This window comes from Trichomycterus rosablanca, chromosome 10, assembly GCF_030014385.1.
Source record: "Trichomycterus rosablanca isolate fTriRos1 chromosome 10, fTriRos1.hap1, whole genome shotgun sequence".
Taxonomy (NCBI): domain Eukaryota; kingdom Metazoa; phylum Chordata; class Actinopteri; order Siluriformes; family Trichomycteridae; genus Trichomycterus; species Trichomycterus rosablanca.
Genome location: NC_085997.1, coordinates 39581629 through 39601060, shown reverse-complemented (window position 1 = coordinate 39601060; position 19432 = coordinate 39581629). Strand labels below are relative to the sequence as shown.

General features: G+C 44.7%; 1 protein-coding gene across 2 annotated transcripts in view; it reads right to left on the bottom strand.

The window, feature by feature from the left end:
- Positions 1-16438, bottom strand: part of mprip (myosin phosphatase Rho interacting protein) — a 59869-nt gene extending 43431 nt beyond the window's left edge. For both annotated transcript variants that reach the window (XM_063003330.1, XM_063003331.1), the window contains exons 1-3: positions 15576-16438; positions 5171-5248; positions 4116-4181 (exon numbers count right to left, since the gene is read on the bottom strand). In XM_063003330.1, the coding sequence (XP_062859400.1) occupies positions 4116-4181; positions 5171-5248; positions 15576-15698 (267 nt within the window). In that variant the 5' untranslated portion in view covers positions 15699-16438. The remainder of the gene's footprint in view (positions 1-4115; positions 4182-5170; positions 5249-15575) is intronic.
- Between the last annotated feature and the right edge of the window lie 2994 nt (positions 16439-19432).

The window sequence follows — 19432 nt, the reverse complement described above, 5'->3', positions numbered from 1 at the left end:
AGCGGGTGCCATTAAATATGAAAAAATGAAGCTGGCGTGGTTTAAATCAGCTGAAGTTTTTAGCTCAGCAGATGTTTGTTTGTTTTTATAACGCCATGGTGTCATATACACCGAGCAGGCATAACATTATGACCGCTGACAGGTGAAGTGAATAACACTGATTATCTCATCATCACGGCACCTGTTAGGGGGGGGGGGGGGGGGGGGGGTATATTATATTAGGCACCGAGTGAACATTATATCCTCAGAGTTGATGTTAGAAGCAGGAAACGTGGGCGAGCGTGAGGATCCGAGGGCCAAATTGTGACGGCTAGACGACCGGGTCAGAGCGTCTCCAAAACTGCAGCTCTTGTGGGGTGTGTCCCGGTCTGCAGTGGTCACTATCTATCAGGAAAAGTGGTAAACTAATAGTAGGAAGGTGGTCATAATGTTATGCCTCATAGTATTGCCTGTATTATTTTCTGTGAGAGTTCCTTTTAATGTTTTGGGCGTGTGCAGTCTTTGTATCTCTCTGGGTATGAGTTCAGGATGTGTTTTATGGTGAGGGGTGCTTGACATTCTTCTTAAATTCTGGGCTCTTCTCCTAGTATTAAATATTGTTGTGTGTCAGTTTAGAACAGCCTGATTAACATCTAGTTTAATACCCTGGTCTGTATTTTAGGTTTATTTCTGACGTCGGGGTGAATCCTGTGTAGTTTAATGTTTATTTGTGTTCCATTAAGGATGCCGTTTATTTTTAATGGAGTCGTTTATAAGGGGTCTGATGCCCGTTGGTGGAAGTATGAGGTTAATGATTTTTGTACGGTTCTAGCTCTTGCCAGCTGGTCAGCTTTTTCATTCTCTGATATTACACAATGCCCAGGTATCCATATCCTTCTCTGGAGCTCTGGTGTTCACTCCGCAGATGATTCGGTGGATGCTTGGTTTACGGCTCTGCATGTGTCTCGACTCGTACTGCATTCGGGGGGCAGGAATTTGTGCCTCCGGTACCGCGAACACCCTCCGAAACGTCTCGGGCTGATAAAATCCAACACGATCCGGCCCCCGGAGCAGCTCAGCGCCGCCCCGCCCCGCCGCCTCCTCCAGATGATTCGATTTAGGCGTTCTATAACAGGGAATGCGGTCGGGTTCATGGTCAAACCACAATATCTGAGCTCTTTTTTTGGGTGGGTGGGGGGGGGGGGGGGGGGGGGAAGAATCACCCACGGCCCTTGTAGAAATTTCACCAAATAAGGGCGTATTAAGGAGACGCTATTCTGAGCTCACGCTCCTCTAACCAGTGAACTCTCAAACACTACACGGACAAAAGTATTGGGACGCCCCTTCACAGCTGTATCTATCTAGGTGTAATAAATCAATCATATAACGGAAACGATGCGCTTCTAACTTTGCAGCAACAGTTTAGGGAAGGCCCTTTCCTACTGTTTCAAAATGACTGTGTCCCTGTGCACTGAACAGCTCTGGAACATCAGCGCCCAGTCGTACACACGCCGTCACAAATTCCCACACACACACACACACACACTTCAAGGTCTTGTGAGAAGCTTCTCAGAAGATTAGGGGTGTTAGTTAGCGGATGCTTTTATCCAAAGCGACCAACAGTTGTGACAGTACAGAATCTAAGCAATTGGGCCTCGCTCAAGGGCCCAACAGTGGCAACCTGGCAGTCGTGGGGCTTGAACCAGTGACCTTCTGATTACTGGACCAGTAACTTTTTTTTTTTTTAATAATAAATTTTTTCCCCCAACTTTTATCCCCATTCTAATCGTGTCCAATTACCCTGATTGCTCCTCTATACTGATTCGACCCTCCGGCACGCAGTCAGTACAGCCTGCATTTTTTCACCTGCACGAGCCGAGTTCATACACCGAGAGACGCCGCGCACGGAGGGCCACACCCCCCCTCGATGTTATTCCTCAGCCCTGTGCAGGCGCCGTCAGTCAACCAGCAGGGGCCGCAGTCGCACCGGTTACGAGGACCTACGCTCCGACTCTACCCCTAACCCTGAACAACGGCCAAACGTTGTTCATACTGCCGCCCGACCCGGTCGGAAAGGCAGAGCCGAGTTTCGATACGATGCATCTAGAAACCCCGACTCTGGTGCACTAGCGGCTGAAGATGAAGAGCGGCTGTAATTCTAGCTGAAAAGGTCACACAGAGGGTCATTCTGTTTTAATACCATTTACTTTTAAAACAGGGCTTGCGAATACTTTTGGCCTCGTGTATTATTATTATCTTGGTAAATAAACGAAAATGAAAAGAAAAGGATGAAAAAACGACCTTCCTGACCTGAAGCAACCCTCCGTGTTGTATCCGGGCTTTGGACCGGCACTGAGTGCATCGATGAGTGCCAGCGCCGAGATCCTGAACTCGCCATCTAGCGGGCGTAATCGGCAGTGCCTGCAGCAGACACGGTTCTGCTAGGGCGGGATGACCGGACTGTGTGGGTGGGGTCTAAACGCCGTGTAAGGACCCTGATTGGCAGATAGAGGCGCCTGTGCAGAGTGCATGGGTGGAAAAGGGTTCCGCTAAGGGCTGAGCGTGGGTCGGAGGAGGCGTGAGCAGCAGTATACCCTCCTCACCTACAATCAGGGATCCACCAGCAGAGGGAGACAAACTGACTACGATAAATCAGGAGAAAATGCAGAAATAAAATAGAAAAAAAAGAAAAAGTCACTATTTTAATTGCGTTTGTTTTTGAAACGGGAGGTCCATCAAGCTCACGGTCGGGCGTCCGAATACTTTTGGCATTGCAGTGTATTATTATTATTATCTGAATGAAGGATGAAAAAGGTCGGTACAGACTCCTACTGGGGCGGCACGGTGGCCCGGTGGGTAGCACTGTCTCCTCACAGCAAGAAGGTCCTGGGTTTCGATCCTTTCTGTGCGGAGTTTGCATGTTCTCCCCGTGTCTGCGGGGGTTTCCTCCGGGAGCTCCGGTTTCCTCCCACAGTGCAAAAACATGCCGTCAGGTTAATTGGAGACAATGAATTGCCCTCTATGTGAACGGGTGTGTGTGCCCTGCGATGGACTGGCGCCCCATCTAGGATGTTACTGTGTGCCTTGCGCCCACTGAAAAGCTGGGATAGGCTCCAGCACCCCCCACGACCCTGATTGGATAAGCGGTTAAAAAAAGGGGGAACTAAACGATCTCCTCCCAGTTCAGTTCCCAGTACAGGAGCCCTCGATTCCTTGTCTGACCACACTACATTATCCAGTCATCCGTCGCCTGCCTTCTACTTAGAATGTGCTGACAGTGCAGTAATAGCACTGCTGGGACTGTAATCCCGAGTGTGTGTGTGTGTGTGAGAATGATCACATTCTCAGGTGCTCCATATTAAACAGAGTGCAGCTCGTGTTCATGCTGTTCTGTACACACAGCAACGTGCTTCACCTTATAGCAGAGATCAAATAGTTAGATGTAGCCGCGTCTCATTAAGTCCAGCGTACGGTAACGACAGAACGATCCCCGATCCTAACCTCCACATTCACTCAACACTTACTGCACATTCTAAACCATGTAAACACGGTGCTGAGTGTTACGCTGTTACCGGCGCATTCACACGAGAAGCTTTTTGTGCTTCGAGCCCGACGCAGTAAAGTGCGCGGCGGTCTGACTGAACTCACTAAGAAATGCGCTGTTCCAAGATCTCCAGGATTAAGCAGCGTAATGAAACGATATAGACGTGCAGCACGGCGCCGGTGCTGCTGTGGTACCATCAAAGCTTTACACAGTGACCAAACCAGCTTTTAGTTCTGTACCAGGTTTAAGTAGCACCAAACTTTGGATGATTTGGGTCGTGGAGAACTTTGATCTTTTATTTGAAAGCTCTACGATCGTCCTCTGACGGCTGCAGACGGTGTTTTTTAAGACGGAGCTTAATGATGCCGACCGGTGACCGGAGCAGATACGACTGAGGTCCTGCACACGGCGAGTAGTGCTGAGGGAATCATATGAACGCTTATATGAACGGAGACGATGTAGAAATTAAAAAGGAGCGTTTATAAACACAGTTTTAAACACCATGCATCCACTAGGTCGACCAATCGCGGCAGCCCTGATGAAGAGCCTGGCAGAACGTAGACGTAACTACCAGCGACGTCGCGGAACTTACCGACTCGTCTAGAGCGAAGCGCAGGCAGCCGTGCTCGTACAGGACGAAGAAGCGCCGCTGCCATTTCTGCAGGAACACAAACATCACGATGTTACAAACACAACCGGTAAATAAAAACATCATCAGTACAGTTCTGCTTCGTATTTGTGCTTTTCTTTTAAAAACCTCTTCATTTAAGGCTAGAACCGGCACACCTCACGCTTCAGTCGGAATAGAACACGCCCACGTGTACACCTCATGCTAAGTTCATTGGCTGACGTCCCTCACACACTCATCATAACCTATTCGCAACCTATTCGCACATCAGGACTTCGAGCGGCCGACAGATCCAGATGTTTAGTCGTTAAACGGCTCACATATGGCGGTCGAGAGCCGACGTTCTCCTCCGAGCTGGTACATCTAGCGATGAATAAAAACCAGGGCAAAACCAGGTCCATCATTTGGAACAGACGGGTCCAGTTGATGCCGTTCCACATACAGCTCCTGTCTGACCGAACGAGGCCCGGAATCTTTTAAATAACCCGTTAAATAGAAGAATAATCGCCGTGGAAACACGGAGGGATGTTCTACACGTGTGTGTGTGTGTTCGCTTCATAGCGGAGGTTTACAGAACCCGACACCGTGAGTGAGACAACCACACCACAAACACAAAGCCTCGTGTGGATCAGAATGTTTTGGGACGTGAGGAACGTTTTCCTGAGTCCTTTAACATTTAAAGCAATTAATAATAAAACTCAGATGACCTCCTGCTGCTCATCGTGCTCTGACCGGACTCGGGTGACGATGCTGGTCGTCATGGTAACGTGTATTAAGGCTAAGCGGTACTCTACACGTGCGCCCGTTCGGGATGGATGGGGGTACCCGTACGGGGCGTGTAGACTGCGATTTATCCGACTGTTGGGTAGAGTGAACGTATAAACTTCGAACCGAGTCTTCACCTGTAATCTACAATCTACAATCGCAAGCAATTCAGTCCAGTTGGAGAGATTGTTGGCATGGAAACGGTGCCTGAGCAGCTATAGGGAAAACGTACAGACCACGGTGTGGATACTGACCCGGGATCGCTGCATGGGATTGTCGAAATCCGTTCCCTCCGGGGCCAAACACAGCCAGCCCCCGTAGATCGGCTTAGCCTGGAACACACAGACAAGATATAAAAATTGTTAAATGAATTAAAACCTCAAAACGCCATACGACAGCTTCAGAGTGAATGAATCCATGAATCCATGATGATTAGGGATGTAACGATGCACCGATACAGTTAAAAATCGATGAATTTTTGCCACGAATCGAGATTCACTTTAAACAGCGAAGGCCACGTGCGCCAGCCACCTCGCCTGGTTGCCAAATCCAGCTTTATCCAAAATGGGTGAAAATTCAAAGGTCGCGGTGGTGATTTATTGCCCGACTTGGCAACCCCAGAACCACGCAGTGCCAGTAAAAAGACGACCGCAGGTGAAGATGTGGAACTTGTGGATGCCCCCTTCTTTCCCAAATCAGAAGTGTGGTTTCCTCAAGACCGAAAATGAAAAAAGATAATGGACAAAACGACAGGATACTGAACTACACACACAGCGCAACGAACGTGATAAACATATAAACCTGCACCACAGTGAGAAGCTCCGGTCACCCCGCGTCAGCGAGAATCATTCATAAAAGGGCAAAACCACGCTGACGAGCGCGTTTACATGAGGTGCGCTGGTATCTTCGTGGCAAAACACGTGAGGCCATTTTCAGTAGGTGAAAATGAGAGATTTCGATTGCTGGTTAACACACTGGAGCCTAAATACTGCGTTCCATCACGCCTGCACTTTAGCCATACTGTAATGCCAGGACTTTACTTTACAGCACTTTACTTTACAGCACTTTACTTTACAGCACTTTACTTTACAGCACTTTACTTTACAGCACTTTACTTCACAGCACTTTACTTCACAGCACTTTACTTTACAGCACTTTACTTTACAGCACTTTACATTACAGCACTTTACTTTACAGCACTTTACTTCACAGCACTTTACTTTACAGCACTTTACTTTACAGCACTTTACATTACAGCACTTTACATAACAGCACTTTACTTTACAGCACTTTACTTCACAGCACTTTACTTCACAGCACTTTACTTTACAGCACTTTACTTTACAGCACTTTACTTTACAGCACTTTACTTTACAGCACTTTACTTCACAGCACTTTACTTTACAGCACTTTACTTTACAGCACTTTACTTTACAGCACTTTACTTCACAGCACTTTACTTTACAGCACTTTACATTACAGCACTTTACATAACAGCACTTTACTTTACAGCACTTTACTTTACAGCACTTTACTTCACAGCACTTTACATAACAGCACTTTACTTTACAGCACTTTACTTTACAGCACTTTACTTCACAGCACTTTACTTTACAGCACTTTACATTACAGCACTTTACTTTACAGCACTTTACTTTACAGCACTTTACATTACAGCACTTTACTTTACAGCACTTTACTTTACAGCACTTTACTTTACAGCACTTTACATTACAGCACTTTACCAAGCTTGGAAGGAGCACAGGCAAAACCTTAGTTTATTTATTTGAGGTTACTTTCTTTGTTGGTATTATTTATTTATTTATTATATAATGTGGGATTTGTTTTAAAATGTTGTTTTTTTACACGAAATGTGAAACGTGAGGGGAAATTGTTTTTGGTTTTGTCTTTTATTTAGATAAATAAAAGATAAGCGCACATACATTATTCTATTTTATTTTTTAAAGAGAAATAATAAAAGGAAACTTTGTCATAATTTGTCTTTAATTTCATTTTGTTTTAAAAAAAAAAAATAGGGAAAAAATCGTATCGTGAACTCAGTATCGTGAATCGTATCGTATCGTGGGTAGAGTGTATCGTTACATCCCTACTGATGAAGGTCTAAATCTCAGTTGTTGTGGGTTTAGTTCTGGTGAGCTGATGGTAGGAGCTTCATCACCCAGATCTGCATCAACAAATGAATCAGAATCTTTAACATAGACTATAGTGCCCCGCCCTGCCCCGCCCCGCCCTGATCAGCTCCTCAGTAGAGAGGATTCTAATACGGCATGGAGTCATAATCAGATTATTTAGACGCTCTACTTATACGTCACTGCAGTTGTAGCTTACTAAGCTAACACAGTCGCCGCTAGCACGCCAGCTAACGTCTCCCTCCGCGTACCGAAAGCGCTTAACCTCTCCCCGACGCCCCAATAAACCCACACTCGTATAATTACACCTTTATACAGATTTAACATCAACCAGAATGTATTAACATGTGAAAGGAACTCCGTTGGTTGCTCCGTATTGATTCGTCCGCCATGTTTGTAGTTTTTGATGAGAGATTTTTTTGTGCCGCACTGAATGCTGGGATGGATCTTCAGCGCCGAGGAGGTGTCGGGCGCTCCCTCGTCATTCAGTCAGATCATCACTCAGGATTAAGAACCTGAGTAGGAGCATTTTAAGGGATCTATTTAAGGGAATTTAGACACGCCCTCTTCTCGGGAGTGTAGGATGATGGGAAATGTGTCTATGTAGAGAGATCACACGTACCCCTTTTCCACCGACGCAGCACAGAGCCCGTTCTGGTTCCCGAACTTGACTTTGAACCGGTTCCGCGTGTTTCCACCGGAAAAAAGAGGTTCCAGACAGAGAACCAGCGGGTCAATCTGGCACCACAGGATACTGGGTTATTCAGCCCGAACCGTGACGTCCGTCAGTGGGCGTGTCATGTTGTACAGCATAGCGCGTTAGCAACAATGGCGTCCGCTGGGGTCTCGTATGGAGCGTAATGCTGCATTTTTATCTTTTAAACTTCACCTGATCACATTTTGAACCAGTTTGCCGCTGATATTTTCAAAGCACCTTTAAAAAGATGAACTGTGAGATATTACGAGATAAAAGTGACCCGGACAGAACGAAACTCGCTTAACGTGATAAATAAAGCGTGAAGCTTTTTCATCTCCCCGAGCTGCATAAACACACGTGAAGTAAATCCAGTTACACACAGGTACACGTGGTATTATAGAGTGGATCTGATGTTTATTTCACACAGATGTTTGTTCGTGTTGTGGAACTTTAATGATGTTTTATCTCTCGAGTCGAGCGCTGAGTAAATCGGCTATTTGCGCCGAGAGTCGCGGTGAAACCGAAGCACAAAACTCTTCTCACATTAATGAACTAAAGAAAACAACAACTGAGACGAACACGTCACGTCTTCTCATCACCGATAGTTAGATCGATGCTTTTTACATAAAAACAAACATCTGTAACAGCAGCACAAATGCTGACACATAATCCACACACTCCACCATGATGATATTACTGCTCTTAACTCTTAGTAAGTAACGCCCACCGATGATGACGCTGCCTGGTTCTCAAAAACTGGTGGAAACGCGCGTCGGTTCTCTACAGAACACCAAGGTTCAGAGAAACCCGAACAGAACCGGTTCAAGAACCAGAACCATGGTTTTTTTGGTGGAAAAGGGGTAACAGACCCGACGTTTCTCTGGTTGTTTTTGTTTGGGGGGGGGGGGGGGGGGGGGGGGGGGGGGTCAGTATACCCTTCTATCACAAATCACTCCAACCTCTCTAACGTCACCCAATCCACCCACTTCCATCTCTCCAGACTCTCCTCGAACCTGCTACCTACTCTCGCTACTAATCATGTCATCTGCCAACAACGTACATTCATCCATATATAGATTTCTATACCCAACTACTCAAGAGAGGCTTGATGACCACCGGGAGGACATCACGGACCTTCCCGGTCCTACATATATAAATCTTCAGCTGTGTCATTGTTTTAACGACCGTTAAGGACGTGTAGGGCTTCCTCCAGCTGTAATTCATCCCATAATGCAACAGTGTCTGTGTTTGGTCCATTAAACATTCCAAAATTCATCCAGTCATTACATCTAAACACATATAAACCAAGTAAAGCTTCACTCAGGTGGCACGGGACAGATATGATTGGCTATGTCTAAGAGGGAAGGAACAAGGGTGTGAGGGTTACCGAAGCCACGTGAAAGACAGGTGGTGGAATCGAACCCGAAGCATCGCAGCTCCAGTACAGAGAGTCTGATCAGTAAAAGCTGCGTTCATCCTAAACTCGACCCCACAAATGACGGTACAAAACAGTTCCCAAATCCTGCGCACTCCTACATCTCGAACAGATCAAGTCAAGAGGAAGCATGTACTGACGCTGCAGGCCTGATTCATGCTCCTGATGACGCCGCTGCCCCCCTCTGACAGGATCACGGAGGAGAGGAGGTGCGGCGCGGCGTCGTGCAGGACCGGGCAAGTTCACCCGACTGCAGCGGCCACGTTTATACCAACCCTCAGCTGTATTTAAATGCGCTGATGCTTTCAGCGTCTTCTCTACTGAACTTTGACCCCTTATAACCTGTTATAACGCCTCGAATTCCACTACAAGCTTTGGTTTGGTTGGCGTTCGTCCTCATACAGGTAGAGAGAGAAACATGCAAATCCCTTCCAATCTTTCTGTGATGTTCATTGTTTTAAATTGCCCTAAACTGCCCCGTCCCAACATTTTTGGCACGTGTTGCAGTCCTGCTCTGTCCCCGATAGAGGACGTGAGGAGAATCTTGAACCCTGAACTGTTCCACACATTAAGACGTGTCTGCAGGAAGGACGGGACAAAATAACGGAAACACGTCGTCGCTCGGCGTCCTCGGTGCCCAAACGTCTGAACTTTTAAGAGTCGTGAGAAGGAACGGAGACGGTACAGAGCGGTAAATGCTTTACCGTCCCAACTTTTTTTGGAATGTTAAGCAGGTCTGAAATGCAGGAATGGACGTTTATTAATAAATGAGATGAAGTCGAGCCGAGAGAAGGTGAAACATCTCGGGTTCGTCAAAGGGAAAGTATTTTCATACCGTCCCAACTTTTTCTGATTCGCGGTTTAGTTTAGAGTTTAGGCTTCAGACATGGTGGCATTTACGTATCGTTTGCAGCTGGATCTGCATCAGTGTGGAATAAGGTGCAGATCCAGGGTTACAGCTCCACATGTATCTGTGTTTATCTGGATTCTCCTCCCTGTTTCACTTTTAAACTTGTGTTACAGCTCCAGCTTCTGAGAAATGCTGAGAATCAGAATCAGCTTCTCCCAGAGTCTAAAACGCTTCTGGTTGAAAATAAAGCTTAACGTGGTTTAATGTAGTAAAAGAAGGAGACAGGAGCACTAAACTTCTCTTCATTATTACTGCTCATAAGTTCCTCCACTAATCACATTCCTCACTCGCTGTTTTACTACAGTAAGTCACGGTGAGTTTTGTGCACCGCCGTCACACTTCATAGGAAATAACGGCACAGCGGCTTCTCATGTGAATGCGCCGGTGCTGAACGGAAGATCAGGCATCTCCAGCATTAAGAAGCGTCAGGAAACAATAAAGAAGTAAAACTAAAGTGCAGCTTTTATTGTATTTTTATTGATGTGTAACTGTTAGTAATTGTATTTCAGTGTGTTTATATTATATTTGTGTTATTTTCAGTGTTTAAGTGTCAAAAACAACCTCATTATTTTACATGAGACTAAAATATCTGCAGCTCCACGGGACCATGGACGCATTAACAGGTTCTCCCAAACATCCTCATGGGGGAAAATACCTCGGAACTCAACGTCTTTAAAACTCAACACCACTCCCAGAACCCACTGACGTTGAGTTTTAAGGTACCGCTGTATAAAGAAATGGTTTGAAATAAAACACTGCGTCTAAGCTACCGTATTTATTCATTTAGAGTATTTAGGCATACGGTAGATTAACCTAAAAGTACTGTAACCATGGCAACTACTGGTTAACGTCCACTTCGGTCAGCTTGCTGTTTCAGGGAACATAACGTGGACGTAAAACCGTGCTACCTGTACTTAATTCGGTACAGGTTTTACGCCGGGTGCCGCTCCTGACCCGACCCTTCGATCGATCCGGGCGTGTGACCTGCACCGAGAGCGCCCCGATACGTCCGCCCCTTACATAACGGCTAGGTTCACGTACCGCCGCGCACCTTTAGTATTTGTGAGCCCAGCCGGGGATCCGGACCCGCAGAACTTAAACTGAAAGCACGGACCGCAGCGTCTCACATCGCAACAGGCACCGAGCCCTCCGACTCGCGGGATCCCAAAATAGCACGGGATGGGGGGGGGGGGGGGGGGATTGCGCCTTTCCTCTGTGTGTGGAGGAGGAAGGGGAAAATAAAACACAACAAAAGCCAGCTGCGAGGGGGCCGTGTGCGCTCCTGGACCCAGGAGACCCGGGAGAGCGGCACCACACCCCTGCACTTTTCCTCTACACATCGACGGCCCGTTTCCTCCCCACAGATCCTCTCCTCGACCCGCGGCCCCCCCGACAGCACCGCGTTCGACCCCCGATTTCCTCCCGGCCCGAGCGCGGGGGGGCGGGGTGGGGTTAACGACTTTCTCCCGGCACCCCTCTCCTCACCCCTGGATGCACTCTCGGGGTCTCTTGCGCCTCCCCTCCGCGCCCAGCAGACTGAAGTGGAACCCACACTTCCTTTCGCAGGCCCCGCGTCCCCCGAGAGCTGCTACCACCCGCAGGACGCGGCCCCGAGTCGCCGGGGAGGCTGAAGCTAAACGAAGCGGGCGTTCGCCTACGTTAAGCTTTATATCAAAGCACAGAGAAAAGAAATGAAAGAATAATGGAGCATGCTGTATAGGACAGCGCTAGCTAAACAATTAAGATACTGGAGTAGTAATCAGAGGGTTGCCAGATCAAGCCCCACCACTGCCCTTAACCCTCAATTGCTCACATTGTGTTCAGTCATAATTGTAAGTCATGAACTTGGCTAAACGTGTCCAATATACGCTGCAAATATACGTTCTGTAATGCTGGATGTATTAGTGCTACAAAGCTCCATGTCTTTGGGTTCGAACTGAACGTTACTGAACGTTCTCAAGCTCATGAGTTCTAATCCCAGCACCGGGAGACTATACGGACAACTTTCGGCTCGTCCGAGGGTGGGACCGGCGGAGGTGACTGCTGCAGTTACGCCCTCTGCTGGCTGATCTATGGTGCTGCACAGACGGGGGATAACGGAGATCAGTGCATGACTCTCCGTGCGCGATACGGATCTCCGTACGAACAATGCATAATTAATTACGACCCTCCTCGGGTCAGGAGTGGAGGTCTGCAGCAGCGGAGGAAGTGTTAATCACAATGTTGGTGCTGCTAGACGCCCCCATTTCTGCTCAGTTGCTTATGAGACGATCCTGATCATTAGTTATTATTTATTTACTAGTATTTTAACTGGTCGCGTTTGGAAGATCCTGATTAAAAGAATGAACTGGCCTTAATCATCTGAAACCTCACGGTCAGGGCGCCCGAGTGTTTCAACCTTCATGTTTTAATCCAGTCCATTAGCTCAAGACTAACCGTCTCCACGTAACACAACAATAATAAGAATCATATAAATAATCATAATAATAATACTACTACTACTGTGCAATATAATTATAAACCATATAAACAATAACAATGCTAGTAGTAATCATTATAATAATAATAATAATAATAATAATGATAATGTGTAACATTATAATACCAACAACAATAATAATATACAGTACAGATCAAAGGTACCGGACCAGTAATCAGAAGGTTGCCAGTTCAAGCCCCATCACCACCAAGATGCCACTTCTGGACCCCTGAACAAGGCCCTTAGCCCTCTATGCATGCATTGTATCAGTCATAACTGTAAGTCACTTTGGATAAAAGAGTCTCCTAAATTCTGCAAATGTCAATATTAATAATTAATACAAGGATGATAATTATAATTAAAATGATAATAATAATAATAATAATGGGACAGTGGTAGCCTAGTAGATACAGCTGTAAACTATAACTATAAAGTTGTGAGTTTGAATCCCGGCTCTGCCATGCAGTTACTGTTGGGCCCCTGAGCAAGGCCCTTAACCCTCATCGTACTGAGCATGTGTATCTGTATATATGACAAATACAGGCTTTTCATCTGCCTTTTATTCTTACAATATTAATATTAATAATAATATAAACGTATAATACAAAAATACTCATATACATATTAATTATTATTACTGTTGTTATGATAAAACTGTGATTAAAAATAATAATTCTAACAATATAAATACAAATTTTGATAATCTAATAAGTGTAATAATATAACAATAGTAATAGTAAAAAAAATGATATAATAATCTTGTTTTAATTAATGATATTATATTTATTATTATAATAACTACAATTAATAATAATAATAATAATTCCATGGTCGAGCAGCTGCATCCAAGCCTTACATCACCAAGCGTAATGCAAAGTGTCAGATGCAGTGGTGTAAAGCACACCGCCACTGGACTCGTACCTGGACTCGTACCTGAGAACGGTACCTGTCTGACTGTATTGTGCAAGTTCAAGGCCGGCACACGGAAGGGGGCGCGTGTACAAAAAGGTTGAAAACCGCTGCTGTAGATGACTTGTAGATGTATATATGAAACAGGTGTTCCATCTGCTCTAAATTATTATTATTATCCTTTCAATAATAATAATAAATAAATAATGAAATGAAGGATTGTAACTGTATTTATTATAATCAGGGATTCACCTCTGCTGCTATTAAAAACGAAGCCGTGTAGACGGGACTAATTAAGATCTGATCTTCAGCAGCGAGGACACCAGATTGACGGCAAACTGCCGGAACACCTGAGACTAGATCCTAAACCGTTTTCATCAGAGCACGATCGCCCGGGAGTCTGGCACGGGTTCGACCTTCCTTAAAGTACCTAAAGCTGGCCGGCGGTGGACGCCGACACAGGCTGCTCCGATTAGTCCACAAAAGAGGACGAACTAGTGCCAGCGAAACACGCAGCCTGTACTCCAGCGCATTAGGAAAGTTTTTGGAGGAAAAAAAGATCAGATCAGATCTGCGGGACAGAACCAGAGCAGCGACGGAACTGAGAACTGCTTTAAAAGGAAAAGATCGGAATCTGTTCACAGGTTTAGGACGGATTTTAAACCCCAAACCCTGGCTGCTCTACACTGGAGTTTCTTGGCATCTCTACAAAGGTCTACTGTCAACAAATGGAGCGTGGACTCGAATGCGGTTCTAGCGGCTTCTTATTAAGCGTTTAAGACCATGACCGGACTCAAAGCGAGCGTACGAAAGCTTGACTGCTCCCCTCAACCCCCCCCCCCAGACAATCTGATTTTAAAGTTTTCGACCTAGTCCAGACCAAACATCAAGCATAGATGCTCACAATCGGCGTTGAGGCGAGTTCACACACACACCTTGTCGCCAAATCACTGATCGCCCTGCGTTCACACCGGCAGCGTCATCATGGCCTGTGAGCCATGTTTAAGATGCCACGTTTAACTGACCCCAAGCGAACGCCACGACGGTACGGCGTACTTTACGGCCTCATATCTACAGAGTGTCTAAGAAACCACAAATCAGACAAATGTTCCTGCCAAAAATCCTAATAAAAACTCATGAGTTCTGAACGATGGTCGGGTCCTGCTAACTGGCGCATGCTGCTGCACAGAGACGGGGGATAGCGGAGATCGGGGCGTGACTCTCCGCGCGGGATACGGATCTCCGTATGAACCCGCCTGGTGCAGGTGAAAAGAAGCGGTCTGTACTGCACACGTGGATATGACTAGTTTGGTTTGAATCTCAGCCTGGCGCCATCTAGTGGCCATATTTGGCAGTGCCTGCAGCAGACACAGATTGGCCACCGAGTCTGCTGGGTGGGGAAATGACCGGACTATGTGGGTGGGGTCTTCAAACGCTGTGCGAGGACCCTGGTTAGGTGTATATGATTTACATTTTCTGCATTTAGCGGACGCTTTTATCCAAAGTGACTTACAGTCGTGTGACCGTATGTTATCTAAACGATAGAGTGTTAAGGGCCTTGCTTAAGGGCCCAACAGTAGCAACCTGGCAGTGGTGGGGCTTGAACCAGCAACCTTTTGATTACTAGTCCAGTATCTTAATCACTAGGCAAACAGACGTAAATTGATGGAAAATCCTAATCCTATCTAATCCAAATCCAATCCACTTTAATCAAATCAAATCAACTTTCTGGATCAGTATCTACACCCAGGATGAGATCAGGACATCCCTGCTTATCCAGAAGACTTTTTTTTGCATCAAAATTTCCATTGCAAGGTTTAAAATGTTTTAAATGCACATTTATAATAAGCACTTAATCATGATGAATGCAATTGTCCATTCAGCAGAAGCACATCAGGCGAATGTGGTGCTTACATAACCCGACTTTCAATCCAAATTCAATCCAGAATCTGGTCTGGAATAGCAGTTTAGATCAAGCTGATAGATACACACATGAATTAAGAGAATGAATGAATGAATGAATAAATAAAAATAAAGCAGTTATATGAGGACAGTCCCGACAGTAGGGGGTTTGTTTACCTGGTTGAGGTCGGGGTCGGTCAGCAGATGCAGCTCCCTCGGTTTAAAGCAGTTCTGACATTTGCTTTTGTTGAAAATGTTCGCCTGGAACTTCCTGCACGGGTTCTCCTTGGTGGTCGACATGTTATCCTCTCAGAGCAGCTCGAAAAGTCCAAAATGAGGTGAATTAAAGTGTAAATAAATGCGGTCGGTCCTCGTTAATGTGGGATGCGCCCGGTTATTAGGCGAACCATCATCCTACACACAGAGCACAACTGATCCGAATTAAAGCAAGTTTGATCAAACTGGGTTTGTTTTACTGTCCCGAATTCGAGTGATTTATGAAGACTAGGGATAAATATAAATAGGTTTTAATCTGACAGGAATATTAATGGAGTTTTCAGTGCCTGGCCTGTGAGCACAAAGCCGACTGACTGACTGATGAAGCGCCTCAGATCAATAATACTGTTAGCTACCGAGCAGCCCGTAAACAAAACAGTTAGAATATCTTGTTCGACCGGTTCCACCACAGCCTGAGATCAGATGTCAGATTTAATGATAAATAAATCCCACTTTTCCACAGAGAGTGAACCGGTCCGTCTTTAATTCCAACCTATTTTGAGCTGAACCTAATAAACCTCCGCTAGCCGTCGCCTGGTTAGCCAGCAGGCTAATCGGATTCCTCTCAGCGGTTGAACGCGGCTAGTGGCGGATTCCGACTTCCAGTCCGTTACGCCGTTTCAGCCTCCGTCTCAACCGCATGATTCCGAACAATTCGAGCATTCCGCTTCAAAATATCCTCATGAGCCGAGGCGAGATCGGTGCGTCGGGCGGCTTTGTCGTCGTTTTTTCCGCGGCTTACAGGTCTGCGTTTCCCCCTCAGTAGTGCTTAAAGCCTTCTCCCTATGGAGCAGCCTACTTCTCACACTCAGGCTGGAATGTCATCTTTTCTCGCGAGGTTACAGCACCCGTCCTGGGACGAGATTTCACTTTCCTACCTGTTTTCTGACCATCAAAAATGCTGCATCATGATTGGCCAATTCGAGCTCTTCTCAGAGTTAGAATCCGCTGATTGGTCCGTCACGGGGGCGGGATTTATAATACGGGTGTGAAATAAAAACGCCTACCTCTGTATGGTGTAGAGTTCGTCAAAACGCCCTCAATGCCAAAATTAACTTTGTTGTTTTTTCTTTAAATAAAATTTCTTTAAACTTATTATAATTATCTTTTGTCATTCATTCAGTTATTTAAATTAACCATACAACAGTAAAACACAATTCAACAGGTGGATATGCTGCTCCTAATAACCCCTCTGTCTGACTGATTATGTGAAATTACTTTGATCAGCATGTGTTTCATGGCACATTTCTGCAACTGTCCCTTTTCTCACATAGACAAAGCAGGAACACTCTGCACAGATACCTCTAAATCCACTGCAATGTAAAACACTTGACTATAAACAGTGTCAACCCATGTTCCAGGAGCTACTATTTAATAACATATTACTTTTTAGTCACATTTTTGTGACCATCCAAGTAAATACCCTTTTAGCATAAAGTGGCAATTTGGGTTTTCTGTTCTACCTTGTTTAAAAGACCACTGTTTCGTTTAGTTTTTTGAAGAGTGCAGTCAAACTAACCCTGTTTCTGTAGGTACAGATAAATCACTACAGTCAATAGTAATCACTAGTGAAGAATTAGAGAGTTACACCACCAAAATAATCCTAGCCTCTGTGTGTATTGACACAACAAAATGTCCTCAATACACTTGCAAAAAATATATTTTTTTATCATTTAGATTACATAACATTTTACATTTACATTTACGGCATTTATCCAAAGTGACTTACAGTACTGTGGCAGTATATTGTCTAGGCCAGTGGTTCTCAAACTTTTTAGACCAAGTACCACCCATTATCAAACCAAAACTTCCAAGTACCACCTATGTTTCTCATCACAGAACCACATATGGCACACATTAATTAGGTGTGTGTGTATATATTAGTGATGGGAATTATGGCTTCTTGAAGGGAGCCGGATCTTTTGGCTCGGTTCCTTTTAAAGAGCCGTTCAAAGAAATGGCTCTTCGTTCTTCGGGAGGCGCTACTGGGTAAACTATAAGACACCCCCGATATTAATATCAAATTTTGCTACCTTGTCTTAAATGTATTCCTAATTCAAACAACACTTAAACGAGAAAAAAAAATTACTTCAAAAGGAAAAAAACTACAGAGAAGAGACGTACTGTGGTTGCATCGCATTAAGTTTCAGAACAATCCTCTCTTGTGCAGAGATGTGACTGTGTTTGTTTCTGCTTTAAAACATAAGCACCATGAAATAATCAGATTTAACACAATTAAACAAGTTTATAGTTTATTTCTCAATTATTTGCCATTATACTACTAGCTCTCTTTCTCTCTCTCTCTCTCTCTCTCTCTGTGTGTGTGTGTGTGTGTGTGTGTGTGTGTCTCGCTCTCCGTGATACTGAAAGTGTTTCGGATTTGAATATCGACAATAAACAGCTCTTATTACAATTTACGATTAATTCCCTCTACTGATGTGAAGCTGAATGGGTGGATTACAGTCTAGAACTGCGCAGAAATAAAAGACTTGGTTCCTTTCGTTCATTTCAAAGATCCGTTCAATAGAATCGGATCGTTCGCGAACGACTCATCACTAGTATATCTGCAGTTACCACTGACCATTTCAGTGAGTACGCCTGTTTAGCGGAGCAGCCTCGTGATGTCAGGAACGAGATCAGTGAGATTCAAACGCAGATCTGTCTCTGATAAAAGCGAGAGACCTACTGATAACTTTACTGATAACTTTACTGATAACTTTACTGATAACTTTACTGATAACTTTACTGATAACTTTACTGATAACTTTACTGATAACTTTTCTGATAACTTTTCTGAAATTTCGAGATGGAAACCGCGAACGTGAAGTATAGACGTAATGAAGTACGGTGCCTGCATAGCCCCGAATATTTTTAAAAACACATTCGTTTTAATTAAACTGATTTTATTAAAACAGAATTATAAGAACTTTGAAACAGATTTTATTAGTAATTTCCACATTTTGTGTCATTTTTATAATTATTAAATTATTTACAGAGATTATCTGGCGTACCACCTCGTGCTGCTTCACGTACCACCAGTGGTACGTGTACCACAGTTTGAGAACCACTGGTCTAGGCAATAGAGGGTTAAGGGCCCAACAGTGGCAACGTGGTAGTGGTGGGGCTTAAACCAGCGACCTTTCAATTACAGGTCCAGTATCTTAACTGCCAGGCTCAACCAATTATGCTAAACGAATAGCAATTACAATAACAACATTAACCACATAGCTTTAGCACTAACCAAAAATAAAACAATGTGTGTTCTTAAAAAGACTTCTTCTATCAAAACTATTTCATGATTTTTACATTTTTAATGAAATTTAAAAGCACCCCAGTTTTCTAAGTAACTCCTCTCAGCTCTCTTGAACTTAAACGCTTGAAATGTCTACAAAATTCTAAGAAAATTCGAACATTTTTCATTCATTACAATAATTAAATTAGATGCTTTCTGGTCAGGTTTGCAGGGATAACTGTGCCGCCCAGAATTAATGAATCAGTTTAATTGATTACTCATACAAATGGGCTATTGAGAACAATCAATCAACCTGTTGTAGGTTTTATGGGTTAAAGGAAACCTGAGTACTGAAAGAAACCCCCATGCTGACCAACCAATTCAGATTACTAAATTGGTCAAGAATCCTTGTCCTGTGTGTCTTGTTCATCTTGACTACAACCCAACCCAACATCTATGGGAGAACATCATCTACAAACCAGACCTTCTCATCCAACATCAGTGCCTAGCCTTACAGCCTCACAGC